Genomic DNA, 27,502 nt, shown 5'->3' on the forward strand with positions numbered 1-27,502 from the left:
AAGAATACGTTGATCTTTTCTTCCCAAATAAATCAACATAACATTGCTTTTTCATGTAACCCTGTAACATGTACCAACAAAAGACTTTTTACTTTCTCAAACTGTCCCATGCACCCTCTACTGGCCTGGTCTCAAACCCAAGCATGGTACAGAATGCTGTAGTCCCAAGATTCTACAGAGGCTGTTGCAATGAGAAAGAAGCTACAATAACTGCCACACTCGTTTCACTTGGGGGAACAAGGCTGCCAGACTTGTTGGCTCCCAACAATGGTTCTATAAAGGGAGGCAGAGATAAAAGTCCATGTGTACGAAACAAGAGGGAAAGTCCACAGTGAGTTCCAGAAAACTATGACCTACAGAGACAAAGAGATATCAGGAAAACAAAAGATGAGGAGAGCATCCAGAGGTAGCAAAGTATGGGCCGGAGAACAGCATTAAATAAGGACAGAAGGAATGTGTGCAGCCAGCATCCCTTTCATTCACTCTGATATTTGCTAAGGGCAGAAGCTTGCATTTGAGAGATGAAATGAAGACCACTTGGTCTGGCTGTTCACAGTCATAGCACATACTAGTGTAAAGGTACAGGGTCATGCTGGTCCAAGAATCAAAGTGGACAAAAGACAGATAAAAACAGAGGAGAGAAATGTGAGTCCAATCTGGGCCATCCCAGCCTAAAGAAGGACTCCTGAGTGAGAAACTAAAAGAGAAGAGCCTTGGAGATCATCATCCCCTACAAGGTGCTTTCAGTGCCCTCAGCCCTGCCCTTCAACAGCCAGAAAGAAGCCATTTGCCCTCTTCTTTTGATCGTGGACAAATGCTTACAGCTCACAACTCAGATCAACTGAAAAGGCTTCTTGACTGAGTTTCCTCAACCTAGATGTCTCTCTCTATCCTGCTAAGGCTGACAAGAAATACCCACTTTCACCAGCTCATACCTCTGCCTTCATTGGCTGCTGTTGGTCTCCTAGCATCCTGTCCACCCAATCCTGTCTTTTAGCTCAGAATCGGACCTTCTGATTGGCTACTGCCTGACTTGTGATGTCAATCTCCCTCCCAACCTATCAGCGCCTGATAGAATCTTGAGGTTTCCATGGTGCTGCCTGTAAACAAATTTGGATCATCACAGGTCACCTGGGACCAGTGACCAGCGAGCACCACTGGCCACACAGGTAGTATTGGTCTGCCAGTCAAAGACGACTATTTATCCTGATCCATTGTAACCTGGATTACTGTTGCTATACCTCAGACCCATCCCAACAATGCCAGGTAATGAAAAAAATTATTTTAAGATTTATTTATTTATTATTATATATACAGTGCTCTGCCTACATGTACACCTGCAGGCCAGAAGAAGGCATCAGATCACATTACAGATGGTTGTGAGCCACCATGTGGTTGCTGGGAATTGAACTCAGGACCGCTGGAAGAGCACCCAGTGCTCTTAACCTCTGAACCATCTCTCCACCCTCCCCCCCAAAAAAAAAAACCTTTTAAAAACTGCCTGTGTGGTCACATCTTCCCTTATTTTTAGTATTTACTGTAATCTTTAGAATATTATGGATACTAGAGATATCGATAACTTGAGTTCAGTGTGACATTTCCCTTTGGTTGTTAATAACGTGTTGACTTAGTACAGATAGCTTGCTCTCAAGTGTAATACCATCCATGTCAGTTAAATTGCAGTGTCACTATGCTCTGGACTCTGCACTGTTGAGTCTTAAGAGGCACGTGAGAAGCATGGGAGAATGGGGAAACAGGAGGATTCAGAGGGTCCTGGAAACCTACAAGAAGAACATTATGACAGGCAGATCTGGGTCCTGGGGTCCTACTCAAACTATAGCACCAGCCAAGGAAAATATAGGCAATAAACTTCAGACCCCTACCCAGACCTAGCCGGTGCACAGGACATTCTCCACCATTGAGTGTAGAGGGAGGTCTGACTTTCATACAAACTCTGGGGCCCCATTTTTGACCACGTCCCCTTGATGGGGAGGCCGGGTGGTACTCAGAGGAAGGATAACAGGTTACCAAGAAGAGACTCAATACTCTATGAGCATATACAGGGGGAGGAGGTCCCCCTCCGTCACAGACATAGGGGAGGGGAGTAGGGGGCAGTCGAGATGGAGGGAGGAAGGGGAGGATAAAAGGGATGGGCTAACAATTGAGATGTAATATGAATAAATTAATAAAATATTTTTTAAAGAGGCAAGTGAATGGGGAAGAAAATCAGGTCTTTCTTCATGGTATTAAATTCAACACAGACAAAAAACAAACAAGGTGTGCAGAGACCTAGCACTCCACACCATGACTGTGATGGTCTCCCTCCATTACTGCTTCCCTGTCACTGTTTCAGGTTCTGCTCTGTTCTAGATGTAGCATTCACACCAGGTGTGCTGGCACACCAGTAAACACAACATGTAGGGCTGAAGGCATGAAGACCAGATCAAGCCTACCCTGGGCTACAGTGTTCTACACAACACACACTGACACAAGGATTTTCCTCTAGAAGGATTACAGGCTATTAAAAGTGACAGAGAAAGAGTCAATCTTATTCAGAGAGGAACCCTCTAAAAGGTTAGCAAATCCCACAGGGTCAGCTCTAATTACATGCAAGCACCATGAAAAGCTATCAACATTTTTTTATTCACGAAGTTCACATACATGTATGTTTATATATATAGAGAGAGCTGCACAAGTGATGAGAGATCATGAATTACTGAAGGAATGAAAAGGACACAGGAGGTGTTAGAAGGTGAAAGTAAACAGGTAAATACAGTATTCATATCCCAAATACCCTATACATCATTTTCTTTTTTTTTTTTTTTTTTTTTTTTTTTTTTTTTTGGTTTTTCCGAGACAGGGTTTCTCTGTGTAGCCTTGGCTGTCCTGGACTCGCTTTGTAGACCAGGCTGGCCTCGAACTCACAGCAACCCACCTGCCTCTGCCTCCCAAGTGCTGGGATTAAAGGCGTGCGCCACCACAGCCCGGCTATACATCATTTTCTAAAAGAGAAAAACAGTAAAGAGTATGGATAAGCATGGTGGTGCTGGGACTCACCTATGGCAACAGCATCCTAGAGGCAAAGTCAGGCTGGTACCTGTGGTTTCAAGGCCACGTTATCTTATTAGAGAGACCTTGAGTGTTGTTTTCCAATTTTTTATTACTCTTTAATAATTTATTCAGATTACATCCTAATTATTATCCCCTCACTTGTGTCTTCCTGTCCCCCCCCCCCGCCTCTTTCACTCTATTCCCCTCCCCTGGACCACTGACAGGAGGGGACCTCCTCCCCCGCCACATGATCACAGCCTATCAGGTCTCATCCAGACAGCCTCCTTCCCCTCCCATTGTGTGCTGCCAGGCATAGATCCCTCCCTCCTCTCCTAGCAGGTGTTCTCAAGTGGGATCTCACAGGAAGTACAGATAGGCTGCAGGGAGGGCAGATGGGCTGCAGCACTTCACTGTGACCATCATGGAACAGTTGCATCACACTCTCTTCACTGTCTGTGACCTCCCAGTATGATAACATTTTAGAGTCCAAAGCCATAGTCCCTATCCAACCCAGTCTGCCAGTTTTCTCCATGCCACAGCACCACAGGGGCCAAATCAAGGATACAGCCTGACACCTTCTTACCAGGGGGGAAGCAACATGTATTATTATGACCACACTAGCCTTGGCCCTCTATTCATACATGGAGAACTTGGGCACAGCCTGCATGCCCATAGCTCAGTGTCTTACTCTGGGAGTTGGGCCTCTGCCCTGAAACCTGAGATGGTGAGGGGGCAAAAGAAGATTCAGCCAACAAATGTCCAAACACAACTTTCCACTTCTGCCTTCTCCTAATCCAGACCTGCTCAAGCCATGACAGACACCAGTCTTCATGGTGAGGAAAGAGCCAGGAGGGGAAGGAGTGGGATTAGCCCTCCAAGGAGAGTTAGCTCCACCATTCAGTAGTGGGCACTCCAAACGGAAGGAGAGTGTGTGTCCAGACAGGTTATTCTGGCTCTAGCTTTCCATCCCCATCATCAGACTCTACAATGAGAGAAAATGTAGAGCCGTAGTATGTGGCATCCATCCTGCATCAAATAATGGCCACTGAGGTCACCAGAGTCATGGATGTCACTACTAATGCTAATCAATCCAATGCACCAACTACAGTCATCTCCTTCCTCGTCTGTTGCTCTGTGCTCTAGAAAACATGAAGGGCTTTTCGTTTGCATGCCACTAGATTTCCCATGAGTTGAAATCTTCCTCCAGAGTAGTGCAGCTCATATCTGGCCTGGAGAAGGTACTCCTCCCACATTCCAAGCACTTCTCATAGCATTCTCTTACACACAAAAAAAAACTGTAGAGACAGAGTTGAGGCAGCCCATGGACAATTCCTATGTTGGCCAAAGCTGCTGCTTCTTTTTTTTCTTCTGCTGTGATACTTCAGAGGTAATCCATGGCCAAGCTTATACAATAATGAAGACATGTTTCTAATATTGTATCGCACCCAAACCCAAAGGTTTTAATTTCTTAAATCAAATGTCATGTACTTATAAGAAGTTTGTGAAACGTGGTCTGGAGGAAACCTTGGTTTGTGAAATGCTTGCCTTGCAGCAGTGTCCAACGAGCCTTCGATGCCTAAACCCACATAAAAAGCCAGGCACCTGGGGGCATCTGAGTAAAGTCATAAAATGAAAGAAGTTGGCAGAGTCAGGTAAGTTCTTGAAACTAATGGGCCAGATAACCTGCCTAATAGCAAAGTTCTAGGGAAATGAGAGTCACTGTCTCAAAGAGAAAGGGGAAGGCAACAGAGGAGAACACACAAAGGGAATTGGGGTACCATACCCATGGTGGCTATGCACACACCACAAAAACACAAAGCAACACCGAAACATATGAGAAAACACCACAGGGCATCATAAGCAGAAATGGAGCAGTCGTCATCTGCCTGTGGACAGCAGTGCTGTCAGTCCTGCTCAAGCACAGCACATAGGAATGCCTTCCACACAGCTAAAAGGGCCTGAGTGCTGTGGTGCTATGAAAGGAGGGTGCAGGAGTATCTTACTTACCAGGCCCTGACTTCTTCCCTGACTCTTTCTCAGTGGAAAAGGAGACGTCCCTGTGATTGCCACTTTCAGAGCAGACACTCTGTCTGCTGCAGAGTCCAGAACTATACAACACCTGCACCCAGGTTTCCAAAATGAGGACACCAGCTGTGGACAGAGACAGGACCTCATCAGCCACCATCCATGGTTCTTCAGATTCCCTAGCCTGGCCTCCATCTCCAAGCCTGGACCAAACAGAGAATAAAAGCTTGATTGGAACTAAAGCTCAGCTTTCAGTGCCTCCAGATGTGGATGAGAGCACGAAAGAAAACCAAGAAACATCATTCCTCCCTTTGGCACACCCTGACACACAGCAGCATCTGCACTGCGCTGATGCTGGGAGCTTAGCACAGGATCCTGCTTCTGACAATAACAGCATGGGAGGCAGCATCCTTGGTCTAGAAGAGCAAGGGAAGTGGGACAGTTTGATGATGGCCACCATCAACCTTGCAGATGTCAAAAACACTGGTGGCAGATATTCATCTTCCACAATTCATGAACTCCCTCACAGACGTAGAAGAAGTACAAGATCCCACAGCAACCAAATCTAAAGTCTCCACGGTTGTGTGGAGGGATCAGGCCCAGGCCAATCTCAAGAGTTGTTAGTGGACCATCAGAGCAGGTGAGGAAGAAAGACCATGAAGTCTCTGAGCCGCTTGATAGAGCTCCTCAGGCCAAAATCCAGCGCTGGGATCTGGTGGAGGGAGAGGGATCTGTGGGCAGTGCTGGAGTCACTGACAGGGCTATGGACAACAGGGCCAAGGACTTGGAGGGAAAAGCTCAGAAAGGGGTACCCAGGCTCAACACAGCTAGAGCATAGGAGCATGACATGACCAATGGACCAGAGAAAACAACTCCAAGAAAACAGAGGAGCTTATGCAGTCAGGGAGCAGAGTCAAGGCAGAAGAGAAGCCCACCATCCCCAAGACCAACAGGAAGAGGAATCCTCTGAGCTCAGCCACAACAGCTTTAAAAACCTAGAACCCACCTCGGCAGGCACATGTTGAAGTCCATGCAGGTCTTTCATCCACTGGGGAAGAAGAGTGAGAAGAAAATTATAACATGCTCCTCCTGGGCTCTAGGAATCTCCAAAAGCATCAAAGCTCCAAGGTCAGGCCCAGCCACAACAGCCCTGCTGGATATGCAACGTGAGGCGAGGGCCCTGACAAAATCTTAGGCAAAGCACAGAGAGCCTTGCACATAAGAAGTGTCCAGCTTCTTCCCAGTGTGAGCTGCCCCCACCTGGGAAGGTCAAGTTATTACCTCTGCCTTTTCCCACCCTGGACATCTAGGTTGCTTCCAGATTCTGGCTACTATGAATAAAGCTGCTGTGAACATAGTTGGACAAATGTCCTTGTTTATGGTGGAGCATCTTTTGGGTATATGCCCAGGAATGGTACAGCTGGGTCTTGAGGTGGATCTGTTACCAATTTTATGGAAAAAAAAAAAAAACATTGATTTCCAAAGTGGTTGTAGAGCTTTGCACTACCACCAGCAATGGAGGAGCATCCCCTTTCTCCACATCCTGGCCAGAAGAGGGAGAAAGCCACCTAGCCCATCAGGAGGTGGGAGGCCAGAGACTGCACATGGCCAGCACCCTGCCAGCCCTGGGTCAAGGAATCCAAAGCAGTAGACACTGCAGCTCTATGTCAGCATCACTCTTGGCGGTCTCTTCCAGCCAGTGGCAGGGCCTGTAAGGATTCCCAAAACATCATGCATTTTCAAAGTCCTCTTTCTGTACTCATCAACTGAAGGGAAATAAATAAGGCCTTGTATAGGCACGGACCTTCAGGTCAGAGATGGAGAAGCATCTACCTCCATGGTCCTTGGAGAAATGCACAGGACTCTCCAGTCATGTCTTAATGGTTCAAGTATCCGTGGTTTGTACATTTCCTCTAATATTGGACATCTTGTTTCTCTTTATGAGATTGTAATATGTAAAACTCACCCACACCCAAATTTGATCTCCACCTGCTCCTCTCTTCCTCTTCACATCCTCTTTCAGCGGCACAGGCTACAGATTTACCTTGTGACATGGCAGTGTTTACTTATTGCCCTCTCCAGGCATATTTGCATTTCAGAACATGACCCTGAAGAAAGCCTTCTGGTAACTCAGCCTGATTGAAGGATGCTCATCTCTGCTGTTGAGGTCTTAGGTCCTACAGTTACCTGGAACGACAGCTTGCCTTTCAATACACTGAGAAGGACAGGGAACCTGCCATTTATGGTGTTCTCTGGAATCACACCACTTAGAAATCCACCAGAGCATAGGCCAGCTGCTCAGTCACTGATGCTTGAACCCCACCTCCCACTTCAGGACAGTGGGGCCCTGCCATCCCCTCTGCCTCAATGCCCTTTCATGTGAACTTGTCTCCCATGGTGATAAGGAGGAAAATTAAAATCCCAGCCTAGATTGCACCAATAACCGTCATCACACATGCACATAAGTGCCAGTGTAGATAAATAATGTCAACGGGTAACAATGTCCCTAAGGGACTTTCACTCCTTGCGTATACATTCTTCCTGTTACAGGAAAATGACACCAGCACTCTATATTTATGAGCTCATGGTCATATATAGTGCTCAGTGGTGTTCAATGTACAGACACTCTGCAGATATGACTGTCTCTCCATGGTGATAACAAAGTCACTAGGTAGACTATTCTCTCATAGAAAAGGGGGAAACGATACATTCAAAAATAAATTTTAAAAGTCAGTAACACTTCTTTATTTAAAAAACAAACAAGCTTAGAAAGAAATAGGGAAACAATAACCTTCACAATAGCCACAAATAAAACATAAATTATCTGTTATAACGCTACCCAAGCAAGTGAAAGGCTTCAAGTCTCTGAAGATTCGTGCAGCCTTGCTGGCTAGTATTTCTCCAAGCTGGCCACTTCTATGTCCAAGATCTCCAGGGACAGATTTCAGGGCTGGCAGAAGATAATTGAAAGGATCAGGCAGGGAGCTCATACTTTGAGGCGAGCCTGGGCAAAGTACGCTGAGCTCTAATATAAAACACATACACAAAAAAAAGTGGGTAGGCTTTGAGCGCAGTAGCAGAGCACATGCCTAGTTCATGTAAGCTGCTTGGGTCATTCTCACATGTAACTGGTTATCAGAAAACTAAGCAGAAGTGTGTCTGTGATCTTGGGTGGAATTTTGCTCAGTAACTATTACAGTGATAACTTTACACATGCAGCCACCACCAGGAAGAACAACGAGCACTGTCTTTAGTTCCTTTGCTGTAACATTTGTTCAGGTGTTGAGGCCATCATTTCCTCTAAGCCATCTGATGTGTTTGCTACAGTATCTTATGGGTCTTTTCCTCCAGTTCAGACATTTGGGATATGCACAGCTCTGTCCTCCCCTGATGTAACTTGAAGTTTCCTGCTACTGATGTAATTGTTCAGTCCTGGTCTACTCTGCAGTTTTCTGTTTCTGATGGCATTGTTCTCTCACGGTCAACCTTACAGTTTCCTGCTTCTGCGCATTTTTCTTCCACATTGCTTTTGCATAAATACTGCTTTGAAACTTTAAGCTGCATGTTGCACATTAAAGGACAGAAGAGGCAGGAGGAGCTAAAGCTATTTCCACCTCTCAGAAAGCACAGCTGTGCTGAGGTGCTCTTTCCTTCCAGAACAAGATTTCAGTAGCTCGAGGTCTGCGGTGGCTTTAAGGAAAGGTTGGGCTCTTCCTTCCCTTAGGTGTTAGGACACAAGGCACAGAGGCAAACTTTAGTTTTGCTTCCACTCCTTTCTGTCTCCCATGTCTCGGTACTATGAACCAGCATGAAAGCGGGCACAGGGAGCCCAGAGGCCTGCAGCCAGGGGCTCTTCTCTGAGACTGCGTTGTCAGAAAGAGGAGTGCAAGTGCCCTGCATGCCCATGCCCACGCTGCCTGTATGAGGGCGCTGGAAAACCTCCAGTGTCTCAGGATTAATTCCCCAATCAAAAGAGCCTCACATTCATGTGAACCTCTCACCAAAAAGCAAACCAAGCTTTATAAAAGGGCTCATCCCACAGCAAGACGCTTCAGCTTACTTTAAGAACCTTCTGAGAATGTGGTATAGTGGTTCACAGCTTTAATCCCAACAATGAGTTCTAAGACAGCCAGAGCAGCAGAGCGAGACCCCACAGGAAATAGGAAATCTACTGCTGCTCTAGTGTGTGCAACATGGGGTCAAGATAGCCTTGAAGAGTCGCTTTCATGGACTGAAAGACTTAGGAAATTGCAGCTCAAAATCTGATTCTGCACTATGTATGACATGTGTCATTGCCTATACTGTTGACAGTTCTAAACAGTAAAGTATGGTGCCACCGCTTGAGCAGTTGGATGCATGAGATCAGCCCTGCAGTTTCTATTGCCAATGTGTCTACTCATTCAATATGGAAAAGGGTTTGCCTAGCAGAAATGCCCAACGTTGAGCTGGGGTGCAGCTCAATAGTAGAGATGTGGCCTAGCAAGTGGGAAACCTGGGTTCCATCCCCAGCATTGAGGGGAAAAATAACATAAAGTGACAGAAGTGAGGTCTAGTGTCAGGCTCTTTATCTAAAGTAGCTTCTGGTGACACTATAAAAAAAAAAGAATGGGGCCAGCAAAATGGAAAACTGGGCAAAAGAGCTGGCTGCTGAGCCTCACAGCGTGAGTTCAATACCCTAAACTCATATAATAGAAGAAAACAAATGACTATTGTAAGTGGTCCTCTGACCTCCACAGACATGTCATTGTACACAGACATGCATGCAAGCACATGCGCGCACGCACACACACACACAGGCACATGTACACATGCGCACACACACACACACACACACACACACACGCACACACACACACGCACACGCACATGTACACATGCACACACACACGCACACACACACACAGGCACATGTACACATGCACACACACACATACACACACACACAGGCACACACACACACGCACATGTACACATGCACACACACGCGCACACACACACGCACACACACATGTACACATGCACACAAATGCGTCGCTGCGCCCATGTTCTCCTCCATCCAAAACCTCCAGTGCCACCTCCCAGTCCTCCGTGCTGAGGCCAGTATTTGGGTCAAGTGCAAAGCAGGACCAGGAAGTTCATAATCTTGTTCCTTGTGTTTTCGAGGACACTGTTAAGGCTGGGTACTGTCTCTCAAGCAGTGTTGTCTTAAAGACTACTCCGAGCCAGCCTATGGAACAAGCAGAACAAAAACCCCAATACAAAATCCAAAAGTACCTACACTCCAAAGAGTCTTGAAAAACCCTTTAGATTTCAGATAAGTTTTCAGCTTTAAGTATTCTGATTAGGACTGATTGTCAAATCAGCAGATCCATGCCAAGATTCCCCAAGTCCAGAAACCTCCAAAGCGTGAGACACTTCTGGACCCAAACATTTTGGATAAGAAATACTCACCCTCTGATGTTCTTAAGCTATTAAACACAACGCTTCCTTGTGTGAAAGTACAAAAAGGCTTCTCTCCCACACATTCATATAACCATTTAAAAGGAACAGAACTGAGCATGGTAGTGATCTCCTATTGTCCTGTCACTGGGCAGGCTGAGGCACATGCAAACATGTGTATAGCCACATCTCATAGCAAACATGAAATAAGAGTAGTGAAACTTAGTGCATTACAATTCCCATGACTAACAAGGTATTCTGGTTGTCACTGAATGCTTGAAAATACTTTCTTTCAAACCACTTTTTTTTTTAAGTGGTGACAAGGATTCCAGAAGGAATGTTTTCCTGTCATCCTAAGGTGAAGGAAGGGGAGCACAGAGGTAATTCCCACTGTCGTCAGGAGCCATTAGATAAATAATCTCATTCACTTATGGAACACATGGTTTGAGTCTGCAATGTCTCCCAGAGGTTCGTGTTTTGTGCACTTGTTCCCTCGCTGGTAGTGCTATTTGGGAAGGCGATGGAGCCTTCAGGACTCCCAGCTTTCCTGTCAGAATTGGAGAATTACAAGTGGCATTTAAGGCTATAGCATCGGCCATTGTTATGGACACTCTGTTTTTCCTGGTCAGGCATGACATGAGCAGCCACTGCCGCACACTCCAGCTGCCATGCACTGAGACACTCCATAATGCCTGTGCTGCTGGGATACATGTAGATCTCTGAAGATGAGCCACAATAAACCTCTTCTCTCTTGTTTCCATCATGGATTGAGTCACAGAGGAAAGAATGAAACCGAGGGGTTGATGGCTCGGTGGGTGGGCTGGCTAGTTTTCTGTCTACTTGAAACAAGCGAGAATCGTCTGAGAGCAGGGTATCTCAATTGAGAAAAGGCCTCCCGAAGACAGAGTTGTAGGCTAAACTGCAGGGCATTATCTTAAGAGATAATTGTAGATAGTGCCCCCCCTGGGATGATGGACCTAGGGTCTATAAGAAAATAGGCTGTGCAGGGCTGGAGAGATGGCACAGCAGTTAAGAGCACTGGCTGTTCATCCAGAGACTTCGAGTTCAATTCCCAACAACCACATAGTGGTTCACAATAGTCTCTGATGGGATATGATTCTGTCTTCTAGCATGCATTAGGAAAGAGCACTCATATACATAAAATATGTATATAAACCTTTAAAAAAAAAAGAGGATGGGCAAGCAGTGTACACCACTCCTCGGTGGTCCCTGCATCTGCTCCCCCCTCCCTCCCAGTCTTGGCTTCCCTCAGTGGACTGGGACTCAGGATAGTAAATAAATGGATTGTGATTCAGAGTAATAACCTCATTTCTCTCCGCGTTGCTGTTCATCATGGTGTTTCATCACAGCATAAAAACCCTAACTAAATGACACATAAAACATGGGCATAAAGTCAATGAAAACTGTTAAGTGTTATGGAACTAATAAGTACTTTGGAAAGGAGATCTAATTAAGTTGTGAGATAAAAAGGGCTGCATGTTCTTTTCTTTTTTTTTTTTTTTTTTTTATTTCAAGGGGTTTTAGAAGGTCATTCTCAGATATCTAATGGACTTTTTCTACACAAGACCTCAGGAATGTGATATAATGTGTCTATAATGTGATCTAACTTATTACTGAACATGAACTTCTTCAAAATGTGGTAGAATGTTTCTTGGGATTTTGAAGGTAAGCTATATATTGAAGACTACGCGTTGAAACTAAAGCTTTGGCAATGCCATGATACAACTAATACAATGCTTATTTAATAAAAAGTACATTACATGGGGCTGGAGAGATGGCTCAGTGGTTAAGAGCACTTCCTGTTCTTCCAAAGGACCGGGGTTCAATTCCCAGCACCCACATGGCAGCTCACACTGTCTGTAACTTTAAGATCTGACACCCTCACACCAATGCACATAAATTAAAATTAAATATTTTTACTTTTTTTAATTTTAAAGAAGGGCAGGTAGGACACAGGCTCTGAGTGCACCACTGTGCCTGGTCAGTACAGTGCTGGGGATTGAACTCAGGGCCTTGTGCATGCTAGGCAAGCGCTCTATGAACTGAGCCACATCCTCAGCCCCAAAATTAAATATTTTTAAAAGTAAACAAATAAATAATTTTTAAAAGTACATTACCTTAAGCTATAAAAAAAAAAACCCTAACTAAAACAATGGGTAAATGTGCTTGTTCCCAAGCCTGATGACAACGGGTTCCATTTCAGGACACACACAGTGAAGGGAGAGAGCCAACTCCTATGGCTATCCTTAGACTTTCACACGTGTGTGGTGTCACACACATGCCAAGACACAAAGATGCATAATAACTGTAAAAGAACAAAAAGTAACTAATCCAAACCCTGTCGTGACTTTCGGACACTCAGGGGTTTAAAAACTGAAGCTTACTTTTTGAGTGTCTATTTGCTGATGCTCTTCGATATGAAGGCAGCAAGCAAAGGGCACTTACACAAATGCAGTGAGAAGTTAGCTCTAGAAGCCTACGGGTACTGACTGAGGATGTGCGTGTGAGTGAGTACTTGCAAACACATGGCACAGCATGTGTGGGGAGGTCAGAGGTCAGCTCTCTGGAGTCTGTCCTCCTCTGTCATAGTAGAATTTGGTGGGGGAATTCACATGGTCAGATTTGGGTGCGGAGCAATCTCCCCAATCCTACTTCAAGTTTTCCGCAGCATGCTGTTGGAGGTGGGTGGAGTCACCACCATGTCAGTGAACCTCAGATTCTCACAGAACTTTCACAGATTCACTCATGGAAAAAATGCAGGCAAATCCATGATGGAAAATTTACCATTCGTTGCTATAAAAAGGGAAAGAATTAAGGTGTCATTTTCATCAAATGAACACATCACCTGAGAACCTTCTTTTAAAAATCAGACCCTGGGGGCTGGGGCACGTGTTGCTTTTCCAGAGGTTGCAACACACACACACACACACACACACACACACACACACATACACACACACACACACATTCACACATTCACACACCTTAAAATATTTATGAAGCATATAGATTACTGAGGCTGGAGACATCTCAGCAGTTAAGAGTACCGGCTGTTGTGCTTCCAGAGGACCTGGGTTCATGGCCCAGCACCCACATGGCAGATCACACCTGTCTGTAACTCCAATTCCAGGGCGTCTGACACCTTACACAGACAGACATGCAGGGGAAACACGAATGAACATAAAATAAAAATATTTTTTTAAAAAGTACATATTCTGGGGACCCTTCTGCTAGGTAGCTCTCCTAAAGAGATGCCCAGGAATTGGAATTAAAAAATAAAAAATAAAAAAAATTTTAAAAACTTTTCTTTTTTTTTGGGTTTTTTTTTTTTTTTTTTGGTTTTTTGGTTTTTTTTTTTTTTTTTGAGACAGGGTTTCTCTGTGTAGCCTTGGCTGTCTTGGACTCCCTTTGTAGACCAGGCTGGCCTCGAACTCACAGCGATCCGCCTGCCTCTGACTCCTGAGTGCTGGGATTAAAGGCGTGTGCCACCTCCGCCCGGCCTAAAACACCTTTTCTTTGTCTGCTTTTTCAGACAGGGTCTTCATGTCTATTATGCTAAGAAGGCCTCAAACTATCCACCTGCCTCAGCCTCCTGAGTGCTAAGATCACTGGTGTGCACTCTATCATGCATCTGATAAATTTAATTTAACAAATAAAACAGCACATACTTCATTTGCTCAGTCTATAGCTGTCAAATATTGTTCCAAGTACACTGCTATCATAAACAATAATCACAAAAATTCTAATAGGTATCTCTCTTCACACAGTTTTCTGAGGATGACAAAGCGAGCATGTCTCCTCGTAGGCAACTGTGGTATCACTGTTGCTCTGAGCAACCCCCCACCCTACTGTAATCTGAGAATCACAGGGAACACTGGCTGATACCCAAAGCTGGGCTAGGTACTTGAAAAGGGTCCATTAAGAGACTCCTAATAACTGGGATAGAGAAAACATTGGGCTGGGCTGAACCTTTGTGTCCCAGACCTACAGCCATGAGAATCACTTTTTGTCTTTTATCTTAATGACTGAAACTCAAGTTCAGAGCCCCAAGAATGCTTCCTGGACCGGATGCAGTAAGCGACCTGTACATTCAAACCCTCCAGAAGCTGAGAGGGGAACATTACACTTTCAAGCTCAGCCTAGGCTATACAGGAAGTGTCTAGGCTACACAGACTTTTGTTTCAGAATGAAAAAATAAATGTAAAAAAAAAAAACAACCTTCTGAGACCATCAAAGCCATCTCTAGTGAGCATAGTAAAAAAATGTCTATCAGAGATGTAAGCATAGCTTAGTCAGGGAACCTCACTACACCCAAGGCTGATAACCAGTAGCCAGTGACATCACCTCACTGGAGATGACCAGACACAGTTCTAGAACCCCATGACATCCACTGGCCAGTATATAAGCCAAGAACAATGGAGGAGTCTACCCTAAGATCCCGACCCTCCAAATCAAAGACTTTTGTTAGAGACCGGACCTGACCTTGTAAGATAAGTCACACAGGTGAAGAGGAATCCAGAGATAAGCTTAGGACTGTAGTTAGGAATTTCGGGTGTGAGCCTTTTGTAACGATCTTCAACATAAAAAACCATAACTTTTGTTATACTAACTACACTAAATCCACATATCTACCTTCTCACTCTCTCCCTCTCCCTCTCCCTCTCTCTCTCTCTCTCTCTCTCTCATACGAAAAAGACTCATAAACGAAGTCATAAAAGTACTTAGTAGAATAAACACAACTAAATCCCCAATCCCAGGCCACCGTTACAAAATGTGACTAGTAATCATGGGAGTTAATGTAGGCCACAAGGACCACTGAGAAAGAAAGGAGAGAAAGAAAGAGAGGGAAGAGGGAGGGAGGGAGGAAGAAAGGAAAGAAAAGAGAGAGAGAAAGAAGAGAAAAAGAAGGGGGAGGCAAAAGGAATCTTAAGCCCTTACGTCCAATATATCCGGCCCACTTGTGCCCCACCTCGTTCTCAAAGCTCCCTCGCGTCCTCTCAATGCCATCTTGCCTCCCTATAATTCATTAATCCTGCCCTGCAACCCGATTCCAGCCAGAGTGGGTCGCAAACTAAAGAGGCTCCACCCGCCACAGCGCCGGCCTGCATAGCCCCGCCCGCTCAGCAGGGAGGACCCCCCCCCCACCAAGGCGCACGTGATGACAGAGAAAGACGCGCGTCGATGACGTCACGCGAAGCGCCACCTCTGAAATCTTGTCGCAGTCCGCAGACACCGGCTGGAGTGAGTCTATGCACTGTGATTACACAGGTTGTTACTTGGGGACAGCCGGTTTTTCCAGTGGAAACTTAGACCAGAAAGGGTCCTGGGAGGTGAAAGCTGCTGAAGAAAGCGAAGAAAGGGAATTGAGTGAGTCCTGGAGGAGACGTCATCACAGCGCTCCGGAAGCGGTCCGACAATGAAAGGTAAACGGGATGAGAGATAGGGAATTGGGCTGGCATCCGAGTAGAGAGGAACGGGAACCGGAAGCTGGTTTGTGAAATGAGTCCGGGATACCCGTCGCAACAGTCCCGAGACAACTTCCAGGCAACTGGGTCACAGCACCCAAGAGAAATCGAGCCCCAGGGTGTAAATCGGCAGACTCAGTCTCTAAGCTAGGAAGAGAGGGAAGGATCCGGTGTGTGTCTCCCCAGGGTCCTCTCAGGGGAACTAGAAGTTGGTAGATCCAAGGCCTTTGGCCTGACCTACCCACTGCAGGCCAGGATAACTGCTGTCACGGGCCTGCCCCCCTCTACCAGCTGGCTTTCCACCCTTGCCCATGTAAAAGGTGCTGAGGCGCCGTGTCACAGACCTAAGGCGTTGTTATCAGAGCAGAAAAGAGATGTGCCAGGAAAGGGAAGCCAGCACTGGAACAGTGTTAGAGGAGAGCGGGGACGAGGTAAAGACTAGGCCTTTGACTGCTGCTTTACCCCTGCCGAACCCTTTTGTCAGAGATCAATGCCTTCGCATATATCAACTTCAACCTTATCATGGCATAACTGGGAATAGCTACTGTTTAAAGTTGCTTAGAACAATTAACAACATGAAACTTAAAAACGTGGACCAGCTCAGTGGCCCAGGCCTTTAATCCCTGCAGTCAGGGAGGCGGAGGCAGGCAGATCTCTGTGAGTTCAACGCCAGCCTGGTCTGCAAAGTGAGTCCGGTGCAGCTTAGGCTACATAGAGAGACCCTGTCTCCAGGAGAAAACGAACAAACACATATGAGTGTGTATATGGCATTTTACATCAACTGCTTGGCAAACAATGGGTGTTCTGTAGCTATTGCATTTGTACGGTTGCAGAAAGACTTTCAATTCTCATGCTAGGCATCTGGGGTCTGTAAAATAAAGTTGATCCTGGGGTTCCTGGCCCTGCTTGTTTTTTTACCAATTAACAAAGTATATTGTGCAGTTCAAGGGAGAACTAGAGTATATATATAAAACTGGTAGCTACCTTAGTTTGCTTGGTTGGTCAAACGTGTTCTCAGAGAGGAGGAAGGGACCAGAGATGGGGGTTTTTGTAGATGTTGCTGTTGGGATAAGGTCACCTATATAGTCCTGACTAGCCTGGAACTCACTATGTAAACCAGGCTGGCCTCTGCCTCTCAAGTGATGGGATCAGCCCTGTGTGCTCCCACAGCCATCTCAGAGATGAAATGTATATCATATACTGTGAACTCCATTTCCTGGTCATTTGCCCTTCGTTCTCCCATTTATTCCTGTAGTCCATCCCCGAGTGCCGCCATGATGGTTTCCTCTAAACAAATAAGAAACAGGAGCATGGAAAGTTTAGAGAGGTTTGGGCATCACAATGATTATACTTAGAGTTTGGGAAAAGACAATTGTATTTCATCTGGTCAGGATACATATCAATTTTACAGATTCTAAAATGGGGGAAAAAATCTGTTTTGAACTTCTTGTAGTCAGTAAAACTTAGTGTTGCAACCATGTACACCCTAACTGTTAATATCACCTCACTTTCACTGTCTTCAGTGAACTTACTGAGCAACTGCCCAAGCATAACTTGTGGGTGTTTTAAGTCAGAACACCCCTAAGTGTGATCCAGCGAGGAAGGTTTTGGACATGCGGAGTGGGGAGTAGGAACCGAATCCCCATGTTTTAGTAAGATCCCAGTGATTTTTAAACATGATGAGTGTTGAGGAGCGCACTTTTTTCATTGATTTATTTATTTACATCCTGATCTCAGCTTCCCCTTCCTCCTCTCCTCCAAGTCCTGCCCTCTTACCTCCCCTCCACCCATTTCCCCTTTCTCCTCAGAAAAGGGAAGGCCTCCCCTGGGTGTCAACCCCTCCTTAGAATGTCAAGGTGCAGTAGAACTAAGTGCTATACAAGGCAGCCCAGTTCAGGGGAAAGGCTGTAAAGGCAGGCAACGGAGTCAGAAACAGCCCCTGTGCCTGCTGTTACGGGTCCCACATGAAGACCCAAGCTGCACATCTGTAACTTATGTGTAGGAGTCCTAGGTCCATCCCATGCCTGCTCTCTGGTTGTTGCTTCAGTCTCTGTTAGGTCAAGTTAGTTGATTCTGTAGGTTTTCTTGTGATGTTCTTGACCTCTGGAGGACTGCTCTTTTGAAGCCACATCCTGGGAGTTTCTTGGACAGAGTTGCCAGAGGAAAGATTAAAAAGGATCTAAGATAGGCATGGTGGGTTATGTGTGTAATCCCAGCAACTAGCCCTTGGGGTCCTGAGACAGGACAGTTGTGGGGTTGAGACCACTGTGGGATACATAGTGAGTTCAAAGCCAGCTTGGGTTACAAAGGGAGACATTGTCAATGATAGATGGATAGATAGATAGAGAGATAGATAGATAGATAGATAAAAATAAATTAACAGCACCCAGGAGGTCAGGAGTTGTGGATCCCTGGTGAACTACTTTCCTGACATGCATTAAACACATCTGAGTTTAATCCCCCAGCACTACAGAGTAAAATAAGAGGATCATCCAAGAAAGCATTGCCTTTTCATACTAACCTCGTCTTCCTTCTCTGAATAAGGGTAGTTATTATCACAATTAGACAAGCCTTGGCTATTGTACCCACTCCTAACAGGAAGTAGCCACTTTTCTGATTTTGTGTTTCATCCCCAGGTGTCATCTACCATGTCTTTTCTCATAAAGAAGCCAAAGAGCACGATGTGCAGGTACCGTATTTCAGAGGTGGCCTGGGAGCAGTAGAGGTGATGGCAAAGGTGCTCCGTGTCTCCTAAGACTGGCCTAGCTGTCCTTTTCCAGGGAATGCTCCTCATCTTCACAGTCAGTACATTAGGCCCCACCAAGGTCTTTTGTGATGATGTCTTTATATGCCAGGCTCCTTTCTTAGATAACCAGCATCAGCCCTGAGGGACTTGGACTCCTTGCTTTCATGTCATCTCCCACCCTGTGCCTACCTGAAACCTGTTTTGATCTTGCTTCTGTATCCTGCTCAACCCTCAGCACAGTTCATAAAAAAATATTACAAATTCTATTTGGCTGTTTTAGCATGCTTTGCTAGTTTTGGGCAGAGCTTCACCTGTGGCTCATAAGGGAACATATCCTTGAAATCCAGGTTTTAAACAGACCAGTAAACCTTTAATTTACTTCCCCCATCCAAGAGAGACCACCTATGTAATTAAAAAACCAAATTTTCCTGATAGCAATGATGGATTGTTTGGCCATGCCTGCTTTGTACTTCCTCAAAGATAGTGTGTTCTGCATTTTCACTCCCGCTTTAGCACAGAGAGGGCATCGGTCACTATTGACACACTAACCTGAAGCTGGCAGGTAGCTTCAGACTTGTCTTTGCTGGCTGGTTGGTGCAAAAGTGGCCCAGACAATGGCCCAGCCAAGAGGTGGGTCCTCAGGGAAGATGGGTACAGAAGCAAAGTCCAAGTGAGGTACCAGTTGCCCAGTGAGGAACAGACTGTTGCTGCCCCAGCTTGAGAGGTGGAGAAACTGGAGTGTTTTCGGGGCTGGGTGGGGCTGTGAAGTCATTTCACCGGTCTTCCCTTAGGAATCCATGTAACCTCACTGTGCTGTGTCCTGCTGTAGACAGTGAATAGAGCCTGAGGTGTACTTCACAGTCTTTGCCTGCAGGTGGCGATGGAGCAGACCACACAAAGAGCAGCCACACAGCGTTCACAGGGCTGAAAGGGAAGGAAGGAGCACTGTGGTGCTCAGGGTCACAACTCCTCCTCAAAGAACATGGCCTTCTTGAAGCCCATAGACACCTTCCCCTAGCGCTGAAACGGCTCATTTCCTTAACATCCCCGGCTGCCTTCCGCTTTAAGCTGGCCTTGTGGTCATCCCTGATTAAATAACCAGTATCCTCCATTTCTCAAGCCTCCCATCCCCACAAGGACTGGAGAAGCCTTGCTATTACAAAGGATTTTGAATCCTCAGTAGAAACCTCAAAGAAGCAGGACGGGAAGTCAGTATTTGACCTGACTGCAGTGTGGGACACAGTCACAATTAGCACATAACTGTTTCTTTTACATCTTAGCAGTTGTGTGTCACAAGCACTTGGTAGAGAAGAGGTTTGTGAGGCTCAGTGGATAGACAGCTGGACCAGGAAAGACAGCAGCTCATGGGGACTGGTCATGAGGGCCCTGGAGTCTGAGAGCAGGACCATGAACCACACCACCATGTCTCTGAGCAGGAGCTGGGAACCCAGCAGGCTGAGGCCTTTGTGCAGGCCTTCCTGAAGCGGAGCATGCCACATTTGAGCCAAGAAGACTGTGAGAGCCGTCTGCAGCGCAAGGCTGTGATCTTGGAATTCTACACCCGCCATAGACCGAAGCAGAAGAAGAAATCCAAAGGCCTCTCTGCCAAACAGAGGAGAGACATGCGGCTCTTTGACATTAAACCAGAACAACAAAGGTACACCCTCCTTTCCTAAAGGCCTTGTCCCTCACCAGTGCCTAGTGCTCCTGGTCAAATTCTGGACTGCGAACCCATGGGCTCAGAGGCATTTCTGCCTTCTGCCACAAGGGGGCAGCCGCCTCCTACCAATTTCCTTATACCTGGGCTTGGCCTCTAAGGGGCAGGCACTGATGAGACTGAGGATTCTCATCATTTCCTTCTGTCCTAATTAGTGAGTCTGTTGCCATAACAACAGGCTGTTTGTCTTTCTAGAAAAGAGGAACTGATATTCCTTAACGTGTACTTTCCTATAGCTTTTAACAATGCTAGACCAGAATCACCCACTTGGAGGTTACTGCTATTCAGAAGTTTCTGGAAGGAATGCATCACTGTCTTGTGAGAGGATATCTCCCTCGAGATAGTTCTGAGTTTGTGTGTACAGGCATTCTGGGGTTTTTGGTGTTTTGTTTTGTTTTTCCTGAAACAGGGTTTCCTTGTGTAGCCTTTGCTGTCCTTGATTCACTTTGTAGACCAGGCTGCCCTCAAACTCACAGAAGCTCCAGAGACCTGCCTGCCCCTGCCCCTGCCCCTGCCCCTGCCCCTGCCCCTGCCCCTGCCCCTGCCCCTGCCCCTGCCCCTGCCTCTCCGAGTGTTGGGATTACAGCCATGTTCCTGTACCCACTCTTTACAGGCTTAGTATAATGTTCTTTAGCCACATAGACTTCCGTGTCCCAGAAGGCATAGCGTGCCATTTTTGCCCTGGGGCTGCCATTCTCTGGTGTCTTTGCAGGAAGTCCCTGTTTCAAAGTTGGGCCTGGTGCCCTTGGGCTTCTCACCCTGTTTTTGTGTGAATGGGCACCAAGACAAATGATAGTGACCAGAGAAAGGCTTTTGGTTCTCCAACTTCACCTTCCAGACAAGCCTGCCAAGGGCTGTGAGCACTACCCTCGGAGCGCTATCCGTGGGACACACAAGGCCGATGTTCCTCTGTTCGTTTCTCTTGTGCAAAGGAGTTGGGTGAACAGCATATGTGTTGTTGTGGCAGATGTTACATCACCACCTTCAGATGCTCTTCTTGGTCTGAGCCGAGGCTCTGCCATCACGCATGGATCTGACCAGAATGAAGGGCATCGGAGCAAAGGGCCATCACTTCCCTTTTAGAGAGGAGAGATCTAGCCATGAAAAGCTCCTGCCAGCAAAGATATTAAGGTTCAAGGTGGATGGGCTGGTTGGCGTTGGTCACTTTGTCTTCAGGGAATCGAGGCCGCACACAGTCTCAAGTGCTCCCTCATGCTCATCCTCAGCCCTGAGCCCAGCTCTGTTTGCTGAACACTGGAAGTCCCAAGCTCATGTTTCTACCTGTTTCTGACTTTCTGGCAGATACAGTCTCTTCCTCCCACTGCATGAACTCTGGAAGCAGTACATCCGAGACCTGTGCAACGGGCTCAAGCCAGACACGTGAGTTTTACTTCTGTCAGCCTGACAAACCCAGTGGCTGTGGGTATTTGCGGTCCTGTTTGCTTTGTTACCAACTCTTTTTTTTTTTTTTCTTCCCTTCACCCCCCAGGCAGCCGCAGATGATTCAGGCCAAGCTCCTCAAGGCAGATCTTCATGGTGCTGTTATTTCAGGTAGCGTCTTTGAAAGCGTATGGCCATCTGGAGATGCACTCAGTGGCAGCGATGTGTGTGGTGCAGTGTTCAGCCTGTCATCAGTCACTTGGCATCCCTGAAGTAGCCCCAAGTCACAAGCAGTGAGGACATGAAATGGTGGTGACATGATCCATTCTAAGGCTCTTGTTAAACACTCACTAAGTCATCTCTGCATGCCATCTGCTCACACTGACGCCACATAGTCTCTAGCTGAGACTCCTGGGCACAGATTTCCTCTCGTGGGTTCCAAGGACCCACAGCCAGTGCACACATTTCTCATGATTCCAGACTCAATCACCCCATGCCACCCAACAGCTCTGTGGACATCCAGGAGGCACCTCAAACTACCTATCCAACACAGAGCCCTTGGTTTCCGAGGTCAGCTCTCTCTGACCTGGTTGCTTCATCTCCGATAATGGCTCATCTCTGTGTCAAGCTTGTTCAGGCTAGCAACCTAGGCAGTACAAACACTTTACTTTTTTTCCCAGTCCTCTACCTCGGGTCATAACACACTTAGTTCCTTAATCTCACCGAACTCTAGCTCCGACAAGGTGCTGTGGAAGCTTTCTCTCACCCACACACCAGATTAAACACATAAAATGAAGGTTCTAGTCAGATATCAGACTATGTTGGTCTGTTCTGAGCCTCTGGCAGTTTCCCTTATAGTCAGAGTTCCTTGGGCTGGCCTCTGTGTGGCTCACATGTCAGATTTCTTTCCTTGGGTCCCAGTCTAAACCAAGTGGCTCTGCAGGTTCATGTAACTCGGTCCCTTTCTTGTTGATACTTCCTGGGAGTGTAGCATCACTGAAGTTGCCCCCTCCACCCTCACTGTTCTGTTCTTCTTTTCCTCGTAGTCATTATAAATATCAAGAAATAGAATTCCCAGGTTTTGTTATGTGCTGCTCCCCATGAGAGCTTCAGTTCCACTGGAGCAGAATACAGACCATCTCATTCGGTGCCCTGCCCCAGTACCCACCTGGCACACTAGGTGAGGAGTTTTCTCAGGGAATTCTGTCTACATGCAGGTGGAGCGAGGCCTGCCTGTGCAGTGGCTCATCCCCTCATTGCTGAGCAGCTCTATAGAAGCACTGCATTCTGGGCAAAGTTCAGGAGGGCCAAAAAGGAATGGTGGATGTCCTGCCAAATCCATGGCACTTGCTTCAGAAGAGCAACCAGACTGGGATTTGAAAGTTCTGTATATGACCTCTTGGCTCCCGAAACTTACCCAAAACCCTAAGAATAGCCAAGAGATTGCAAAGCCCAAGAGAAGGCTCGGGAAGCCTGGGCACTTGCTGGCTTGGTCACTGCCCAAGAGCCACTGTCCTCTGGGCACTTTCTTCTCAGCATAGAACAGGCAGGCTTCCAGTCCCCACAGCATGACTGTGACAGCCAGCACCACCCAGGCCTTACCCTCAACTGCCTTTCTCCTTTGCAGTCACAAAATCCAAGTGCCCCTCCTATGTGGGGGTCACAGGAATCCTTCTTCAGGAGACCAAGCACGTCTTCAAGATCATCACCAAAGAAGACCACCTGAAAGGTGCGTGCTATGTCCCCGGCTGTCAGATGCCACTATAGCTCCCTTTCTTGAGGCTCCCAAGTTCCACTTGACTGTGGAGTCAAACAGGTTGCAGGTGCTTACTGTGCTGTGGGCTACAGAGGGAGGCCCCTGCCTCTGTGGCTCTCCTAGGACACATCTGTGAACACAGTCAGCAGTCTGTCCATGAGCAGAACAGCTGCTTGGCTGCCTCTTTCTTGGGCCCGTGTCTGTCTGAGATCTCTACCTACCAAGGTCCCCAGTTCTCAAATGAGTATAAGACAGGCAGGAGGAAACAGAACAGCCTGACCCTGGAGTTCTGAGTTTTAGCATGGTTACAACTTCTCATACAGGTACTTTGGCATCTTCTGAGATTTTTGTACATGAACTTGCCGCAAATCCAGAGATTCAAGCGCCTGTTGGGAGGGGTATTGTACCCATCCATTCATCTGTTGGTGATGGAGATTAAACCCAGGACCTCTGTCCACTAGTCCCAGGTTCTGGCCCTGCGCTACCCCTACAGCCTGCTTCCTCCTCCTCCTTCCATTTCCATGTATGAATGCTAAGGAAGTGGTGTAGAAGATTCCCTATGAGCACAAATCCCAGAACCAGTGCAAAACTGCGTGGGAAACCAGCTCTGGTGCTTGGTCTGGGAGCCTTCAGTCCTGGGAGATGAGTTATTCACCTCAGCGCCTGAAATTAGGCATTGTGTTATGTTTAAACTGAGTCAAATGGCCCAGGACTTCTTTGGGTAGTTCGCACATTGGTGTAGGGGTGTCAGATTTTTTTACTTACAGACAGTTGTGAGCTGCCATGTGGGTGCTGGGAATTGAACCTGGGTCCTTTGGAAGAGCAGGCAGTGCTCTTAACCACTGAGCCATCTCTCCAGCCCCCCATACACATTTTTAAAGACAGTCTCACTATGTAGTCCTGGATAGCTGAGAACTTGCTGTGCAGACCAGGCTGGCCTTGAACTCAGAGATCAGCCTGCTACGTGCTTTGTCTCCTAAGTGCTGGCATTAAAGGTGTGTGCCTTCACACCCTTCTCACATACTTTATACAAATATGAATGAAAACTGCTCTATATAAAAATGAATCCATTCTATGTTGTTCCTCATTCTTTTTCCTTCCTCTTTTTTTTTTTCTTTCAGTTATCCCCAAGCAAAATTGTGTGTTCACCATAGAAATTGATGACTTCATTTCCTACATTTATGGAAGCAAATTCCAGCTTAGGTCAAGTGAGCGGTCTGCCAAGAAGTTCAAAGCAAAGGGAACAATTGACCTGTGAACTCTTTGCCGCTGGAGACAGATGTCCCTGGCAGCTGAGAAGTGGGGACACCCTAAATACCCACGTTTCCACGAAGAGCCTTCTGAGTGTAGCCCGCCTCTACAGCGAAAGCAGGGTGGGTGAAGAACATTGAACAACGTAGGAGGAAGTCAGGGCTAGATATTTGCATTTCCAGGGGGCCACAGGGAGGAAACGGTCAGAAAACACACCAGGATTAGCCTTAGTTGATCTGGACAAGGGGCCTTTAGTTTCTGTTGTTTACACTTTTCTATGTTTGCTTAACATTCCATGCTGACTCGAGTATTCAAATAATAATAAATTATACCACAGGCATGAATGGATTCAAATGAGTCGTTTCTGTACTGCTGTTGGATTGAAAGGGAATTAGCATGAAGCAGCCCCTCTAGCCTGCTCTAGGTTGCTTAGCAGCCTCTGACGTCATCACCTGCCCCTGCCAAGTGTGTGCCAGGTGTGATTCAGCTGTGCATCAGATAGAAAAGGACCAACCCCCCACCTCATCTCTCTCTGCCTTCTTAGTTTCCCCTCCCCTCCCTCTTTCCCTCCCTCCCTCCTTCTCTCTGACTCTCAGTTTCTCTCCTTTCTAGGGCACCCCTCCTCTCCCCCCCCCCCTTTCATAATAAACTTGTTTTCTAATATTAACTATGTGTTGGCAAATATCTTAGTGATGACAAAGGGGATATTGTGGCTCCCTCACGCCATGGCCTCCTACTATCTCCCATTATTTTCACACTGTGGAACATCATGGACCTTACTGGAAGTCATCCCTGCCTACACTTTGTTTTGCTGCTTGCACACACACACACACACACACACAGGCACTGAGACCTTGCTAGACGGCTCAGGGCTTCAGTCAGAATGAGGCCGAGGGCCAGGTCTGCCAGTCCCTGTTGGCCACTGTTTGGGTCCAGGTAGAGAAACCAGGCTTCTCCCTGTATCCCTGTGGCTCCAGGGGTCTAAGCTAAAACAGCCAAAGTCTCCAGCAATTAGATCTGTATCAGTCGTAGTTGCTTTTTGTTGCTGCAGTTACTTTTTTACTGCATGTAAAGCCAGCTGAGGTCTTTCTGCACATAGCCTTTGGAACTTTGGTCAGGGACAGCATGAGAAATGGGTGTTACTAAGAAAGCCTTGTAGTTGAAGCCTGGTTCAGAGGGACCAGTTGCCCCTTGCTTGTAGAAAGCAATTCTCTGCTGATGAGCTCAGAAACTCTCCAGGCAACACATGTTAACACTCACATGAGAGAAGCTATGGTGCTGGTGATGTCACTTCCTTGATGGCTCCCACTCAGGCTATACCTGCTAGAAAAGAAATGAGTGAGCCTGCCATTCTTTACAAGACAGGAAAACAGCCTACTCCCTCCCAGAAATCAAAGTGCACCCTCAAGTACCACAGAGGCTATCCCGGGCCATGGTTCTATCTGTGTCATCAAGACACTCCTCATGGCACTCCCCAGGCCCACCTGACCCCGTGTTGTCACATAGTACTTACCACTCTGCAGGGTGCACTTGGGCCTGAAAGTGAGCATTGCCCCAGGCCTCGTGGCCTGCAACAGAAAAGCTGAGATCTCACCCAGATAGCCTGGCTCCAGGCTCACGCTGCTCCCAGCAGGACAGCCACGGGGAGGTGAGAGAGACTGCTAAATCAAGCACGGATATCTCCTTATTTACCGGGCTTTCTACTAAGGAACAGTCCAGTGTAGAGTGGCTGCTGCCCTAGCTGTGTGAAAGTGCTTGGGCGCTAATAACTTCTGAGCAGACCTGTTCACCCCAACCCCTCTGGTGCCACTTGCCAAGCAAAACATCATCATCCTAGGCCTGTCCCTCAGGCCTTCAAACCAGATTTCACCTGAAAGGAGTGCAGATGGGGGAAGAACAGAGAACACGGAAGACAGGAAGGCCAGGTTGAAGAGCTCCAATCCAGGCCTCTGTTTATTAAAGCACAATGCAAGGTTTATATAGATATCAGACACCTGCCTGCACACTCCATCCCACTTTGCCCTCAGGGCAGGCTGTAAAGGAAGCATTCTCCTAAATTCTCCTGTTCTAGGAACTTGTTACAAGACCCCAGCACCTCAGTGGGGGGGCGCTGGGAAGAGAGCAGAGCCTAGAGATGCTCTCTCTGCCCAAATTCCTTTGTCGTATCTCAGCAGGAGGTAGTTCACACACTGAGGTGTAGCAGCTTCCGCAGCAACACAGAGGATTATGCTAACATAAAGGATCCCCCCAGTAGGTTCTGGCTAGCAGGATATTCTCTCTCAGGGGAGACAATGTGATACTCAGCCACCACAGAGTCTCTGCTCTTTGTCCTGACTGGGATGTGCAGCTCTTGTCTCCCTAAACGTCCCCAAGGGACCAAGGTCTGCAAAAATCCTCCCAGTCACTGGTCATCCTGCAGCTGCACTTGGTACTACCTGGAGCATGTCTGGCCAAGTCGCCACAGCTCAGGGCGTAATGGTGGCATCGTGCCTGCCACTTGTGATTGTCACCAAGTAGCAGGATGATGGTAGAAAGGAGATTTGGGGTGGAGAGTCCCACATGTGACAACCAGCTCTGCTGAAGGGAAACCATTTGCTACAGAAAGTTGTGCCCCAGGGAGGGTTCCATAGAAGCCAATGGGAAGAGTGGTT

General features: G+C 46.9%; 1 protein-coding gene and 1 pseudogene across 2 annotated transcripts; both read left to right on the plus strand.

Annotated features, from left to right (window-relative positions):
- Positions 1 to 987: 987 nt before the first annotated feature.
- LOC311591719 (uncharacterized protein C2orf78 homolog) lies at positions 988 to 6,386 on the plus strand (annotated as a pseudogene). The gene is made up of 2 exons (XR_014783590.1): positions 988 to 1,266; positions 4,604 to 6,386. The product of XR_014783590.1 is annotated as an uncharacterized protein C2orf78 homolog (transcript).
- Positions 6,387 to 15,686: 9,300 nt separating this feature from the next.
- On the plus strand, positions 15,687 to 25,205 carry POP4 (POP4 homolog, ribonuclease P/MRP subunit). The gene is made up of 7 exons (XM_084771638.1): positions 15,687 to 15,959; positions 18,638 to 18,690; positions 20,184 to 20,404; positions 21,767 to 21,844; positions 21,954 to 22,015; positions 23,472 to 23,573; positions 24,722 to 25,205. The coding sequence occupies exons 1-7, from the start codon at positions 15,953 to 15,955 to the stop codon at positions 24,856 to 24,858; spliced, it is 660 nt and encodes a 219-aa protein (XP_084627764.1). The 5' UTR covers positions 15,687 to 15,952; the 3' UTR covers positions 24,859 to 25,205.
- Positions 25,206 to 27,502: the final 2,297 nt, after the last annotated feature.

Source organism: Acomys minous (genome assembly GCF_964271855.1).
Source record: "Acomys minous genome assembly, chromosome: 20".
Classification (NCBI taxonomy): Eukaryota; Metazoa; Chordata; class Mammalia; order Rodentia; family Muridae; genus Acomys; species Acomys minous.

What these genes read in the sequence shown, in the direction of transcription:
- POP4 (XM_084771638.1), top strand. An exon ending in ATTAAACCAGAACAACAAAG is followed by an intron (nt 20,405 to 21,766) that starts GTACACCCTCCT and finishes ACTTTCTGGCAG; the next exon opens with ATACAGTCTCTTCCTCCCAC. An exon ending in CAAAGAAGACCACCTGAAAG is followed by an intron (nt 23,574 to 24,721) that starts GTGCGTGCTATG and finishes TTTTTCTTTCAG; the next exon opens with TTATCCCCAAGCAAAATTGT.